This window comes from Marmota monax, unplaced genomic scaffold, assembly GCF_021218885.2.
Source record: "Marmota monax isolate L192 unplaced genomic scaffold, Marmota_monax_Labrador192_F-V1.1 WCK01_AAM20220418_F8-fsc00098, whole genome shotgun sequence".
Lineage (NCBI taxonomy): Eukaryota > Metazoa > Chordata > Mammalia > Rodentia > Sciuridae > Marmota > Marmota monax.
This window is the reverse complement of record NW_026694639.1, coordinates 1479676-1492449: the sequence shown is the minus strand read 5'-3', so window position 1 is coordinate 1492449 and position 12774 is coordinate 1479676. Positions and strand designations below refer to the sequence as shown.

The 12774-nt window shown below is 37.6% G+C and overlaps 1 protein-coding gene across 1 annotated transcript in view; it reads right to left on the bottom strand.

The window, feature by feature from the left end:
• Positions 1–10846, bottom strand: part of Dnajc1 (DnaJ heat shock protein family (Hsp40) member C1) — a 222567-nt gene extending 211721 nt beyond the window's left edge. The window contains exon 1 of the mRNA XM_046423045.2: positions 10325–10846. Within this exon, the coding sequence (XP_046279001.1) occupies positions 10325–10540 (216 nt within the window). The 5' untranslated portion in view covers positions 10541–10846. The remainder of the gene's footprint in view (positions 1–10324) is intronic.
• Between the last annotated feature and the right edge of the window lie 1928 nt (positions 10847–12774).

The following is a 12774-nucleotide window of genomic DNA, read 5'->3' as shown; positions in this document are numbered from 1 at the left end:
ATCAAGCTGGCTGGATGACCATCGGATGGGAATGCTACAGAAGAAATTCTTTGTGAGGAAGCAGATATTGGTGAGGTCTTCTCCAACTTCAGGACTCAATTATTGGTTCTTTAATTTTTGTTTTGTTGTTATTTTTCCCTTAATGTGGAATTTTTAACATCTTGGACTCTCACGCAACTTGTTTCTTGTGTCAGATCATTTAAAATAACAGTAGTTATGTAGGTTTAAGGACTGTCAATGTTAAGATTGACTTCTTTTCTTCAGCTGCTTATGATATTACAAAAAGCAAAGTCAAAAGATTGGTAATTAATAATTCAGTCCAAAAGAAAATAGTACTCATTAGGAGCTATAAAGAGGTGGCAAAGCCAGGTAGTAAAACTGGATGACTTTGAAATTTCTGATTGGTATTACAAAGAGGCAAAAGACTGGCACAAAAACAGAACTGCATCTGGAAATCTCTTTCTAGTCACTTGATTATATAACGTGAAATAATCAAAACAGATGACAGCAAAGAATACAGTAAATATTTAATAGCTATCAATAGATCATACTGTATAAGTTTGAGAACAAATAGAGAGAACAGGCAAATCCAAAGTTAAAATGAAAAGTAGGAACATGGGTGAGTTCTTGGTCAAAGCATAATTAAAGATTTAATATATTAAATTAATATATAATACAGGATTATAAAATATATCAGGTGAGTCAGCAAAGTCAAATGACCAACTTGAATTAAACTGATTACTTGAAACAACTCTTAACAGAGAACCTATGCATGGAAGTTCATTGTTCCTACAATAACAGCATCACCTCTATACAAACAGCCTTCACAGAGCAAAAAAAAGCATGGACAAGGGCTGGGGCTGGGGCTCAGCAGTACAGAGGTCACCTAGCACATTCGAGGCCCTGGGTTCGATTGTCAGAACCATATAAAAATAAATAAAATAAAGGTATTGTGTCCAACTACACCTAAAAAATAAAAGTTTAAAAAAAGCATGTCTAGCACAATTGGAAGAACCACCTCAAAAACAGGATAATAAAAACTACACTGGATTAAAATACAAAAATATATAAAAACTACAAAGTATGTCCCTGACAAAACAGAAGCAATAATCAGTGATTTTACCCCAAAATACTTCACTACAGCTACACAACATAGAAATGTTTATTCTCTAATGCTTTATTATTCAGTGAGTGCCATCCAATGTCCATTAACCATATCTGAGCACTGAAAATGTGCTAGAGCAGAGAAAACAAATTTTTAATTTTAATTAATTTATATATGCATTTTAAAACCGCTGTTCAATTCAGTTCAAACTTTTATGTATTTTTGGAATATATGGGTACACGAATCTACTTTTAGCAGAACATCTTAAGAAATCACACTAAAGTATTTTCAATAAAATTTAGCATCTTACATTAGGTGTGCGGAAATATAAATGTAAAATACACACCAGATTTTTGAGGGGTTAGTACAAAAAACTAAAATGTGAAATATCTCATTAGTAATATGTATTTGTGTGTGGGTATTGGTGTGTGTATGTTGCTAGAGATCAAATCCAGGGCCTCAAGCATACTGGGCAAGCACTTTACCACTGAGCTATATCTCCAGCCCTCCAACTTTCATACATGGGAATACATGTTGAAACAATATTTGTAATACTGGGTTACATAAAATACATTCTTAAGAAAGAATCTTATGTCTTTAAATATGGCTTCTAGAAAATCTAAAATTACATCTGTAGCTTGTTATCTACCACACAGTGCTTCTTTAAGGGATAAATGATGGGAAAAAGTCTGCAAACTGTCAAAAATCTGAAATAGTTGTTGGTCAAGACTGAGTGGGTGAAATTTTTCTTTTATTTATTTAGATATCAGGGATTAAACCCAGGGGTACTTTACCACTCACCTATAACGACAGTCCTTTTTGTTTAATTATTATTTTGAGACAGGGTCCTGCTAAGCTGCTGAACTTTTGATCCTCCTGCCTCAGCCTACCAAGTCTCTGAGATTACAGGTGAGTCCTACCATTGAATCCTACCATATGGGGCTGGTAAGTAAAATATTTTATATGGCCTAGTATAACAAAATATTACTTTAGGCTACCAAGAACTTGAACATTTACATATTCCAAAAACCATCTGTTTCTTCTTCTTATAGACAATGGTTATGAACCATTAAAGTACAATCCTATTGGTTCCAGGACCCTCACAGACACCCTAACCCATAAATGCTCCAGTCTCTTTCATAAAATGGAACAGTAATTGCATATAACAGCATACATCCTTCCATATACCTTAAATCATCTCTAGATTACTTGTGATACCTAGTAAAATGGGAATGCTATGTAAAAAGTAGTTACATTGTATTGTTTAGGGAATAATGACAAGAAAAAAATGTGTACATGCTTAGTACAGATGCCATTTTTCCCCCAAATATTTTTCATTCACAGTTGGTGTGGAGCTGTGGATGCTGAGGGCTGACTATATTCCTCTGACTTATTGAAAACTGCAGAAATGTGTAATCATTATCATTCTGCCATCTAAAGCATGTAATCAAGTAACCAACAAATGCTTATTCCTCAAAAACTTTGATTCCTTCTCTAGCCTGATTCTCTAGCCCAAAGGCTAAAAAATGCTTTAGCTTTATAAGAGTCAAATGAGGGTATTCAGTTTATTTAAAATGTTGATATAGACTAAATTTATAAATTTTATGTTTTTACATATACATATACATTTATATACATGCTTATAAATTTATATACATATTTGCCCCAGGAATAAAATATCAGAACTTCATGCCTTAGTACTTTCCCAACCTCTTTCATACCATGGCATTTTACAGAAAAATGTATTTGTAAGATACACTGGAGTGAACGGTTAAGGATGCCCAAGGGAGGACATCACTATGTCAGCATGCAGTACATTAATTGTGAAGGTCAGTCTTAAAGTTTCCTGCAATATACTACAAAAAATCTTTAACCCATATTTTATTTTCATCTGACTCACATTTTATTCTTATTTATGCCTACAGTTGTGAAAATACAACCCCTCAACATTTTTAATGGCAATATCCAAAGAAGGCCACAAGATGGAGATATTACCCTATTACCTTTTATATTTGCATTTGTGCATTTTTTTTCTGTATTTTTTTCCCCAAGGTCACTTACTCCAATACATACTATTACCCTATAAAGCATTAGATTTTACTTCATGATTATCACTCAAAGTTTCTCTAAGACTGCTCGAAGAACAATACTCAAGCTAGCTTATGAACCTTACACAGTTTATATGCAAATCTCTTTAACAATATAAAGTACATTTATTTGAGCTTGTTAACCTAATTTAATCACCAGTTTGGTGCCAGATAACATTAACTATATCCCCCAATCAAATCCAATGTGCAGACTTACTACAATGAAGATAATATGAAGAATATGCTGCAATATGTTGTTTTGAAGACAATTCAAAACAATAAGTTTTAGTGATGTTTTCAAAGATGGCAACATCGTTGAAAATTGTAAAGCTTTTCACAGTAGCTACTTTCTTTTCCTCTTTTTCTTTTCTTTTCTTTCTTTTTTTTCTTAGTTTGATACTGGGTATTGAACCCAGACCCCTGGTTCTGGGTTCAATACCCAGTACCAAATACCAGTGCTTTGCAACTGAGCTACATCCTCTGTCTTTTATTTTGAAACAGGTTCTCACTAAATTGCTGAGGCTGGCCTTGAACTTATGATCCTCCTGCACAGCCTTATGGAGTATACCACTGTGCCTGGTTGATGCTGACATTTTTCCAAAATACTCTGCACGTCCTGTGGATACCATCTTTGCTTCCTTGATGCTGTTCTTGTGAGGTGTTCAATTTCCAGTGTTGAGATCTACCTCAGGAGAAATTGATTTGTCCACACAAGGTGTAGTTTCCAAAGCTGTCTACTGAGAATCTGAGACATGTGAATGGAATTGAGCTTTAAGTAACCAAAGTAGAAGTTCTCAAACAACTTTAAAATGTTTCAGTCATCAAATGATTCTCTTTCCCTGAAGATATGTTTGCCATCCACTGTGTAGGGATTGTAGCTGCCTTTGCATTGGGGTCTTTCTTGAATAGTGTATTAATGACTGCAGCATCAGAATAACTACTTTTGAGATCAATCTAAATTAAGTCTTAAATACTTTAAGAGGTACAATGCAAAAATCACACATCAAGGGGTTGGGGTTGTAGCTCAGTGGTAGTGCGCTTGTCTGGCATGCGTGAGGCACTGGGTTCGATTCTAAGCACCACATACACATAAATAAAATAAAGGTCCATAAACAACTAAAAAATATTTTTTAAAAATCACACATCAATTCTGTATAACTACTATAAAACTGTACAACATGGCAATTATTTTAACTTTATCAAATATCTAAATTAGTATGTTTTTCTTAAACCAAGGAAGTTTATTTCCTACTGCAGATAAAAGATCCATACAAAAATACTGTAAGATATAGTTAACTACAAGTAAAATAAAAATTTTCAGTTTTTCTACATTATATATACATTAACTTCCACAAATCAAATTTAATCACCAAACTACTGACTCAAAACACTATTTAAAGTCATAAAAGAACCTAAATATTAATCTTTTATGTGTTACTAAAAATGCAGTAATTGAAAATAACTGCTAATAAGATTTGCTATTTTGAAAAAAAAAATTCCAAAAGTCAAAGGTTTCTTGGTAATATATAAATTCAATTGATCAATGAATACCTCCTCAAACATGATATATTTTAATGGATGAATAAAGTACTTAAGGATTTGCTAGAAATAAGAAGTTTCTATCTTCCTAAGTAGGCATGTATATAGACCTTAAGATTTCTCTACGGATTTCCCCAGTAAATGACAACAGGGTTTGTTTGTTTAGTACTGAGTATGGAACCCGGGTGCTTAATCACTAAGCCACATCCACAGCCCTTTTTTATTTTGAGATAGGGTCTTGCTAAGTTACTTAGGAACTCACTAAATTGCTTAGGCTGGCTTTGAACTTGCGATCCTCCTGCTTCAGTCTCCCAAGCCACTGGGATAATAGGCATTCCTTCATTTTTAAATACTGTTCACTATATATGCCACAGTATATACAAGTCTCAGGTAACTTTTCAAAATTCTTGTGCCTTTTACAACTTTGAATTATATGTATTCCAAAATTTGTTTAAGAAAATTACTCCTTTTCAGAATTCTAATTATTGTGCTCAGTGGCATTTTAATACTACTTCTTTTCCATTTTAAAACTGCTGCTTATACTACGACATGTCCTTTATTTAATCTGTGATTTTAAACTCTTAGCTTTAAAATTAAACAACTCAAATTCTATTAGCTGACTGTGTAGATGCACATAGCTAATGTCTACCTTACTAGCAATAAAACTGGCATCCATCTAATGATGAAGCATATTGTTTTCTCTAGCCCGGAATGTGGAAGGAGACACGCCCTTGCTTTTGCAATATATCTGATTATGCATGAAAGTCCAGATGCTAGATGATGGTAATCAGAAACACTAAGTGAATGAATCCTAGCCTTACTGAATTTGTTATTAAATAAGATGGGGAATGAAACAAATTCTAGCTTGAATTTCTAAGTAAGTCTTAACTGTACTAAAAAAAAAAATCAGTAAATATAAATAATATCCCAAAACTCAAATATTTAGCTCTTAAAATACTATGAGATATTTTAAAACATAACAATAGCATTTCTACATTCGTTAGTATAAAACCAATATTAATCACAGTTAAGTTTTTTGATGAAAATAAAGGTTTTTGAAGATTTATATGACTGTAACTTCATGACAGTATATCCTATGTGCCTAACTATGAAGTAAATAATTATCTGTTGTAAATGAGGCAACTAACTTGCCCAAGGTCATAAAGCCAGCAGGTGGCCTGGTCCAAGTTCTAGAAGCCATTGGTTATTTAAATTATAGAGCTTCACGAGTGAATGAGAACACTAAAACCTGGTGGATTAAGGGATTAAAAGAAGACACCATGGTTATTCACTACTGTCCAATTTTCTACATTAATTATCTCCAATTCTTCCTCTTCATTCTCTCCTGAACCCAATCTAACCAGATTACTGATCTCACTAATTTACTGAAATAGCTCTTTGCTGAGGAAGCCAAAGACCTCCACACTGTTAAATCCAAACAATTGTCAGAATCATCTTATTTGAATTATCATCATCATTTTAACCAGCTAATCAGTTTCTCCTCTTTGGGATACTGTCTCCACTTGATTTGAAAGACAGCACCTTCCTTGGTTTGCCTTCTGTCTCACTAGTTGCTCCTTCCCATCTTCTTTGCTGGTCCCTCTTGATTGACCTGACAACATTTGGATCCCCAAAGCTTAGCTCCCAGACCTCTTCTCTTTTGCATTCATTCTCTTGTGTGAACTCATCCAGTTATATGGTTTCCAATTATCTTCTAAGTAATTAATATTTCTGGCCCAAACTATTATAGTTTGGATGTAAGGTATCCCCCAAAAGCTCATATGTGAGACAACGCAAGAAGGTTCAGAGGAAAAACTATTGGGTTGTGAGAGTCTTAACTCAATCAATGAATTAATCCCCTGATAGGGATTAACTAAGTGGTAACCAAAGTGGTAGGGTGTGGATGAAGGAGGTGGGAATTGGGGTATGGCTTTGGTGTATATATTTGTTTCTGGAGAGTGGAGTCTCTCTCTGCTTTCTGATCATGATATGAGCTGCTTCCTTCCACCACACTGTCCCACAAGGATGTTCAGCCTCACCTGAAGCTATGAGGAATAGAACCTGCTGTCTATGGATTAAGACCTCTGAAACCATGAGCCCTCGAATAAACCTCTTTTCGTCTACAATTGTTCTGGTTGGGTCCTTTTAGTCATAGCAGAAAAAAAAAAAAAAAAAAAAAAAAAAAAAAACCTGACTAAAACATAAACTTTCATGCTTGAACTCCAGACCTAAAAAACCAAATAGTTATATGCCATCTCCACTTCAATGCTTAACAGACACAATAAATTTGGCATGTTCAAACCCCAAATTCCTGATTTTCCCTCAACTAGATTCCTATTCCATACTTCCCCAACTCAATAAATGGCAACTGCATCCTTCAGGTTATTGAAGCCAAAATCTTAGAACTGACTTCAATTGTTCTCTCTCTCTCTCTCTCTCTCTCTCTCTCTCTCTCTCTCTCTCTCTCACACACACACACACACACACACACACACACACACACACACACATCCCACTTTCAAACCATCAGGAAAATCTGTCACTTCTTTGCTCACATTAAATCCAGAATCTGACCACTTGTACCACCCATGTCTATTCTACATTCTATATCACAATTATTCCTTATTCCTCCAAGTAACTGGCACCTTATAGACTATCTTGAACACAATAAAGTGCTCATTTTAAAATTTAACTCAACTCACACATCTCTTCTTTTCAATGTCACCCCTCTCAATTGGGCCCACAACTTACTTATAAGTAAAAGCCAAAATCTTTATAGTGGCCTATAAGGCCCTACATGATCTTCTTCTACCACTTATGACTCTGATCTCCTCTCCTCTTACTGTTCTCCTCCATCACTCTGCTCCAGCCACAATGGCTGCCTTGCTGTTCCCAAAACACTAAGCAAGCTCCTGCCTCAAGGCCTTTGCACTTATCTCTGCTCTCCCTTGAATGCACCACCAGCAATGCTATGTTCTGAATAGCTGAATCCCTCCAAAATTCCTCTGTTGAAACCTAACTTCCAATATATTACTATGAAGTGGCATTTGAAGGGTGATTAGGCCATAAGGTTGGAGCCCTTATGCATGGGATTAGTGCACTTACTTATAAAAGAAGTCCTAAAGAACTGCCTCACATCTTAGTGATGTAAGGGCACAATAAGAAGGTGCCATCTATAAACCAGAAGGCGTTCATCAGACACAGAATCTGCCAGCACCTTGGTCTTCCACTTCCCAGCCTCCAGAACTATGAAAAATGTCTGTTGTTGAAAGCTATCCAATTTATGGTAGTTTGTTATAAAAGCCCCTCAAATCTAGACTTACCTTCTCTGACCATATACTTAATATTTACCTGTTTTTCATTCTTACTAAGTGTTTTCCTAAGTTTCATGAGGTCAGGAGTACTGCTTTATATAAAGGACTACTCTTAGAGTTTAAAAATTCAGCAGGCACCAAATAAATCTCTGTTGAAGATTGGTAAGTGCATAGAATCAAGTCTCCACTATCCTATCTACTTTGTCCTGTTCCCAAATGTCTGTGTAGTTACCAAGAGACCTCTTAGCTAAGGCTTGAAAGTTATACATTAAAGACCTTAAACAGGGGGCATTTGTCTCTACCAAATGTCTGGTCCCTGAAAGATTTCCAAGAAAAGTTAAGACATTATTATTACTGTGTGTATATATGTGAATGCATGACCAATGTGATTCTGCAACCTGTATAATCAGAAAAATGAGATATTATATCCCATCTGATTCAAATGTATGATATGTCAAAGGTCGTTGTACTGTCATGTGTAACTAATTAAAACAAATTAAAAAGAAAAAGAAAAGTTAATTCAAATAAGGAATTTGTTCTAATCAATTTCTCTGATTAAAAGTTCCTTCTCACTTTCTGTCCAATTTCAACATAGTTGGAGAGAGAAACACAAATTAAAATAATTTTCTAAATTATTCTTTTCAATTCTACCTCGACAAAGAATCTTTTCCATTATCAATGCTTCTTTACTTCCCCATGTTTGCTCATACATTCAAGTGCTCTGGTTGTTCATACTGCTGAAGTAACTGAAAATTAAGCTGCATGAAATTATAAATGAAAATTATGAGAGTGCACATGCAATGCTGGATTACACAGTTGGAAATTTTAAGCTCCTACTACTAAAATTTTGTATACCTTAATCTCCAAGAATAACTGGAAAGCATCTTCAAGATTTTTTAAAATTAGGTTATGTATAAGCTACAGAATTTACCAATAAATTCTAAATAATTATTCTCTATATTAAAGGACTTCTCAAAAATTAGTCTTCAAACTTAGCTTAACTAATTATTGTTACACATATGGCATCGTCATTTACTTTAAAATGACAAATATTTGGGAGCAGGAAATGGCACCAGATGACACTTCATAGTATTACAAAATTGTTTGCAGATTAGAATTTTAAGAGTAAAATACTTGTTCTTTATAACTCTCAAAAATAAAAATTGTTAAACTCATGGTGCCATGGCAACCTAGCAACTTTAGATTCAATAATGGGATGAAAATGCAATGCTGAAAAATTAAATTTCCATTTAATTGTTTGATTTAAATGAAAAATTAAATTTCCATTTAAAAGTTCAACAGTTCACCCAAACTTTTAGTAATCTAGGGGGGGAATGTGCATTTCATCTAGTTATGTTAAGTTCATCTTGAATGACAACTGTTGGTAAATTTCCTTTTTTCCCCCTGCTCGCATAACTATTTAAAGCATTGTATAAAGGACTAAAAGGAGATTGTGTGAAATTCTTTCTCTCTCCACAATTCTGAAGTCAGTGAAAAGTCATCTTTTTCTTGGCACAAAGTTTCATTGTAGACTGAATAATTACCTTCACTCTACCACCTTAGATGGTAGAAATAAAGGGCAACAAACGGATTTCACAAGTTAACTTCTCAAGCTAAACCAAAGGAAAGACAAAGTAACAGATTCTGCGTTAATAGTTGGGCATCTCTTCCAGCAGCACCCCAAGTAATCTACTGCCTTGAAAGTTTCATGGCTTCTCCTGTGAGTCCCAGGACCAACCTGGTGGAGGCTTCAATTCCTCCAGATTTCTAAACTGTGATATGAACCCCTATCCAACAGGCGGAAAAGATTACAAAGCACAGTGCAAAATAAAACAAACAACAACAAAAAATACACTTCTGCAATACAAACACTGGCCAAAATGCGAGCCTGTGTTTCTCAGAAAGGAAGAGGAAAGGAGGCAGATGAGATAAGAATAAAAACCTCTACCCGCACCACTTTTCCTTCTTCCTCCTGTGGGAATGGGGGCGGGGAGAGGATCATACCTAGAATGCCAAAGCAAAGAGGAGGTATCACCACCGTCCAGCCTGTCACTGAGACCGGAACTTGAGAAGTTGGAGAGAGGGTGAGAAACTGGGAAAGTGAACGAAACCCTTGCCAAGCTACAGTTACGAGGAGACGCCGGTGAATCGGGCTGAGGATGGCAGCAGAGCCCGGAGTGAGCACATCCAGCCCCCGGTACCGGGCTCCCTCGGAGGAACAGGATCAGAGTCCGCCTCCGCGCGCCTGTCCGCCCGGACCCGCGCGCTTTCGCTCTTACCTGCTGCACCCCGAGGAACTGGTAGAAGTTGAGCTGCACCTCCTCCACCAAGTCAAACAACTCTAGATCGCCGCTCTCCCAGCCGCGCGCCGGCACCGCGGCCGCTAGCAGCAGCAGCAGCGGCAGCAGCAGCCGGCACCGCGGCAACGGGGGCGAGAACCACACGAGCCTGTGGCGCTGAGGAACCCGCCCCAGTCCGGAGCAGGGTGCAGACATCGCTCTGGGCTCAGAAAGGTCACCCGCCACGCAGTGCCGTCGGCCGAGACCCAAGACGTGGCGGGCAGCTCCGGCTGTGGGAACGGTGCCTGTCAATCAGAAGAGCGGCAGCCTCTCGAGAGTCACCAGCCAGGCGGCCGGCGCCAGCTGGAGGGCTGGGACTGTGGGAGCAGACGGCCGGACCCGCGGGTGCGCGGACGGGGCCGCAGCCGGCTCTCCCTTCCGGGGACCCTCACCCCCAGGCCTACAAACAGCTGGAGAGCCAGCGCCAGGGGGCCGAGGTTTCAGAGGGGGAGAGGCTTCCCCTCGCCTCAGCCTATCGCAGGCCTCGCTTCCGGTGACATCACGTTTCCTAGCAACTGCGGGGAGGGGCGGGACCGGAAGTAAGGACGCTAAGCGCCCCAGATCTAGGCCTCCGAGAGTTGCCTCTGGTGCTCGCTCTCCCGCTCAGCTAGGAACTGTAAAGTGTGTTTACACAGGGTTTTTAAAAGACTGGACTGTTAGACATCACGCATCCATCAGGAAGATCCCACCTGTAGGTTTCCGTTTTGCCCTCCCCTATTGAACACTAAAAGCATAAATGAAGCCTGATATATCGATTTTGTAGCTTTTATTCCATACAGGACAGGTAGGAGGAATTGAACCAATACCTAAAACAGGAAACAAACGTAGTCAGCAGTCTACAGTTTTGTTGTTGTTGTTTCATCCCCAGTCTTTTTCTTTTCTTTCCTTTTCTTTTTCTTTCTTTTTTTTTTTAAACCGGTCTCCTTGACTTGCTTAGAGTCTCACTAAGTTGCTGAGGTAGCTTCCAATCTGCCATCCTCCTGCCTCAGCCTCCACAGCTGCTAGGATCGCAGATGTGCGCCACGACACCAGTCTTAGGGTATCTTTTTGAGAGAAGAAACAGAAAAGGAATCCTAACCAAGACAAAAAAGTATAGCTCGAATTATGAATTAATATTTACCAGCATAACACCATAAAATAGGCAATTAGAAGAATTCACAATGGTGACTCAATCATAGTCTCAAAAGTGTAGTTTATCCACTTTGGGGTTCTTTTCTTGATTGAGAAAAGAAAGACACCTAGGGCTAAAAACCTCTTTTTTTCCATAACAATGTCTCACCTTCTGGTCTTGTGTTGTTTCTGTTCAATGCCTTTTAAATATTTTTCCTCCACCACTATTGTTCTCTTATGTAAACTTTATTTCATTTTACCTTTCTCACATTTCTCCTCTCTCATTTCCTACTGTTATCGAAAAAGTAAGTGCAAACAAACAAACAAAAATGCTTGCCTAAGTTGAAGTGCTTGAGTTCGATAAATTTGGCCTCTTGCTTTTTCACTTCTTGGGTCTGGCCTTTTAAATCGAGCTCAACAGGGTTGTTGTTATAGTTGTTGTTGTTGCTGTTGTTATTATTATTATTAGGTATTGAGGACTGAACTCAGGGGCACTTGAGCACTGAGCCACATCCCCAGCCTTATTTTGTATTTTATCTAGAGACATCTCACTGAGTTGCTTAGTGCCTTGCTTTTACTGAGGCTGGCTTTGAACTCATGACCTCTGCCTCCTGAGCTGCTGGAATTACAGGCATGTGCCACTGTGCTATCCTCAACAGGATGATTATAAACCTACTTTTGCTTTCATAGTAAGAATATATTATGTTTGATAAAAGTTAAAGACTATTAGGTTGTAAATCTTAGGACTTAGCACAGAGTTTGAAAATATTTTTAAATGTTATAGACAAATGCAAGTATATCTTGCTTTAAAATAATACATAGGCTTGGATTCACCACATTTTAATCTATCATGAAGTTGGCCTTTCAAAAATGCCAGAACAGGAGTGTCTAAGTCTGCTGTAGCTGCTATAACAAAATACTTTAGACTGAGTGACTTACACAACAGTATTTCATACAGTTCTGAAATTTGAGAAGTCCCAGGTCATGGTGCCAGCATGCCCAGGTTGTGGTAAAGAGCCCCTGTTTCTCAGTTGGCTGCCTTCTTGTTATATCCCCACATGGCCAGGAAGAGTGAGGGGTACAGAGACATCACATATTTCATATAAAAAGGCACTAATTCTTCATAAACTCCTCTAAACCATCCAAGAACCCCACCTCCAAATTCCATGTCATTGGAGATTAGGGCTTCAGCATATGACTTTCAGGAGGACACAACATTTAATTCATAGTAAGAGATACTACCTTGTCTGTGTATCTCCAGTACTGAGCATAATGTATAG